This window comes from Babylonia areolata, chromosome 10, assembly GCF_041734735.1.
Source record: "Babylonia areolata isolate BAREFJ2019XMU chromosome 10, ASM4173473v1, whole genome shotgun sequence".
NCBI classification, from domain to species: Eukaryota; Metazoa; Mollusca; class Gastropoda; order Neogastropoda; family Buccinidae; genus Babylonia; species Babylonia areolata.
The window spans coordinates 30,113,216-30,115,715 of record NC_134885.1 but is presented as its reverse complement, the minus strand read 5'-3'; the positions used below and the strand labels follow the sequence as shown (position 1 = coordinate 30,115,715).

The following is a 2,500-nucleotide window of genomic DNA, read 5'->3' as shown; positions in this document are numbered from 1 at the left end:
TCTTCTTCTTCTCCTCCTCCTCCTCCTTCTTCTTCTGCTGCTCCTCCTTCTTCTTCTCCTCCTCCTCCTTCTTCTTCTTCTTCTCCTCCTCCACCTCCTCCTCCTTCTTCTTCTTCTCCTCCTCTTCATCCTCGTCCTTCTTCTCCTCCTCCTCCTTCCCCTCCTCCTCCTCCTCCCCCCTCCTTTCTTCTTCTTCTCCTCCCCCCTCCTTTCTTCTCCTCCTCCTCCCCCCTCCTTTCTTCTTCTTCTGCTCCTCCTCCTCCTTCTTCTTCTTCTGCTCCTCCACCTCCTCCTCCTTCTTCTGCTCCTCCTCCTCCTTCTTCTTCTTCTGCTCTTCCTCCACCTCCTCCTCCTCCTCCTTATTCTTCTCCTCCTCCTCCTCCTTCCCCTCCTCCTCTTCCTCCTCCCCCTCCTCCTCCTTCTTCTTCTTCTTTCAATCTATTGCTCACCAACGGTGCAAATTTGTTTCTGAATGAAATCAAAGTACAAACCACTCCTGACAGGTGGATATTTACATTATAGTCGACCAGTTTCTGGAAGTCAGGCGTGATGTAGAAGAGAATTCCCTCCCCTGCTCCCGGCAAGGTGGCGCTGCGGATCAGCAACACCGTCAGCAAGACGAAAGGTGCTGTGGCCGTGACGTACACCACCTGCGGTATCATCATTTTCATCGTCATTGTCGTCGTCATCATCTTCTTCTTCATTGTAAACATTGAGCGTCATCATCATTATTGTATTCATCGTCATCATCATCATCATCATCATCATCATCAACGTCAGCATCATCATCGTTATCATTATCATCATCTTCATTGTAATCATCAGCATCATCAGCGTTGTCATCTTCGTCCTCAACATCCTCGTCGTCTTCAACTTTATTATAATCATCACTGTCATCATCATCGTCAATATCGTCGTCATCATCATTATCTTCTTCTTCATACTAAACAGTGCTATCACTATCGTATTCATTTTCGTTTTCACTCGTCAGTATGGTGGCCATCGTCTTTACTATTTTCTCCTCTGTCGATGTATGTCATCACGAGCATCGTCTTGATCCTCATCGAGAGTCCAGTCAAATCACAGAGTGCGTGGGGCTGGATAGTTATCACCTGTGCCATTACTAAAAACCATCACCATCACATTTCTTATCCTCCTCCCCCTCCTCCTCTTCCTCTTCTTTTTCTTCTTCTTCTTCTTGGTCGTGGTCGTCGTCGTTCGTCGCGGTCGTCGTCGTCGGATTTGTTATCGGCTTATTTGTTATCGACACACTCGTTCAATATCATCGTTGTCGTTATCATATCGTCACCATCATCGTTTTCGTCTTCGTCATGGCGTCGTCACAGTCACCTTTGTATCTGTCGTCGTAGCTTGTGACTCACAATTATGATATCTATGTCATCACTCACACGCAGTTGCTTTCCCATTGAAGTCTGTATGTGATACATTCACATGGGGTATATCTGGACACCGAAATTTAGCGCATTATGATATTTATGTCATTTCACACGTAATTGCTTTACCATTGAAGTCTGTATGTAACACATTGACATTGGGTATATGCGGACACCGAAATTTAACGCATCATGTACTAGCTTTTCCACTGAAGTCTGCATGAAACACACTTACATGGGGTATACCTGGACACATAAATTTAGCGCAAACATTTTCTAGTTCAAAACAAAGGAAAAGAAGAGGCTGCGCTAACTGAAAAAGAGAGATAGTCACAAACTGAAAAACAAGAAAGAATACATACAGGATCACAGATGAACAAAGATCAGTGCAAATTTGAATGGCGACGACGACAACAGTGATGATGGTGATGATAAATGATGATATCAGTTATATCACCTTTCCCGAAGTTTTGATGTTTTGAAGAGCGCCTGAAAGAAGAAGAAGAAGAAGAGGATGAGAATGAGGACGATAAGGAGGACGATGATGATGATGATGGTGACGGTTGTGATGGTGGTAGTGGTGGTGGTGGTGATGATGATGTTATTGATGACGACAACAGTGACGTCACCTCGGCCGAGGTATTGATGTCCTTTAAGAACGCCAGGGAGATGATGATGATGATGATGATAACAGTGACGTCACCTTGCGCGAGTTCTTGAAGAACTTGAAAAGAGCCAGGGAGGTGATGACGACATGATGATGATGATGATGATGATGATGGCAACAATGACGTCACCTCGTCTTGAAGGGTGCCAGGAAGATGAAGAAGATGATGATGAAGATGAAGATGATGGTGGTGGTGGTGGTGGTGGTGATGATGACGATGATGACGAAGATGATAACAGTGACGTCACCTTGCCCGAGGTCTTGATGCCCTTGAAGAGCGCCAGGAACATGAGGAGGACGACCACAGTCTGCGCCACAGCCAGGTACCACACCACCTCCCCTGTCTCGTACAGACCCCCGGAGATCTGCAGCACGTTGTGCCTGGGACACAGTCAGCGTCGTCGTCAGCGTCTCATCATCTTCATCGTCATCATCATCA

At 46.1% G+C, this 2,500-nt stretch overlaps 1 protein-coding gene across 1 annotated transcript in view; it reads right to left on the bottom strand.

Annotated features, from left to right (window-relative positions):
• Positions 1-2,500, bottom strand: part of LOC143286933 (sodium-dependent dopamine transporter-like) — a 27,774-nt gene that overhangs the window by 15,515 nt on the left and 9,759 nt on the right. The window contains exons 5-6 of the mRNA XM_076594899.1: positions 2,310-2,442; positions 516-650 (exon numbers count right to left, since the gene is read on the bottom strand). Of these exons, the coding sequence (XP_076451014.1) occupies positions 516-650; positions 2,310-2,442 (268 nt within the window). The remainder of the gene's footprint in view (positions 1-515; positions 651-2,309; positions 2,443-2,500) is intronic.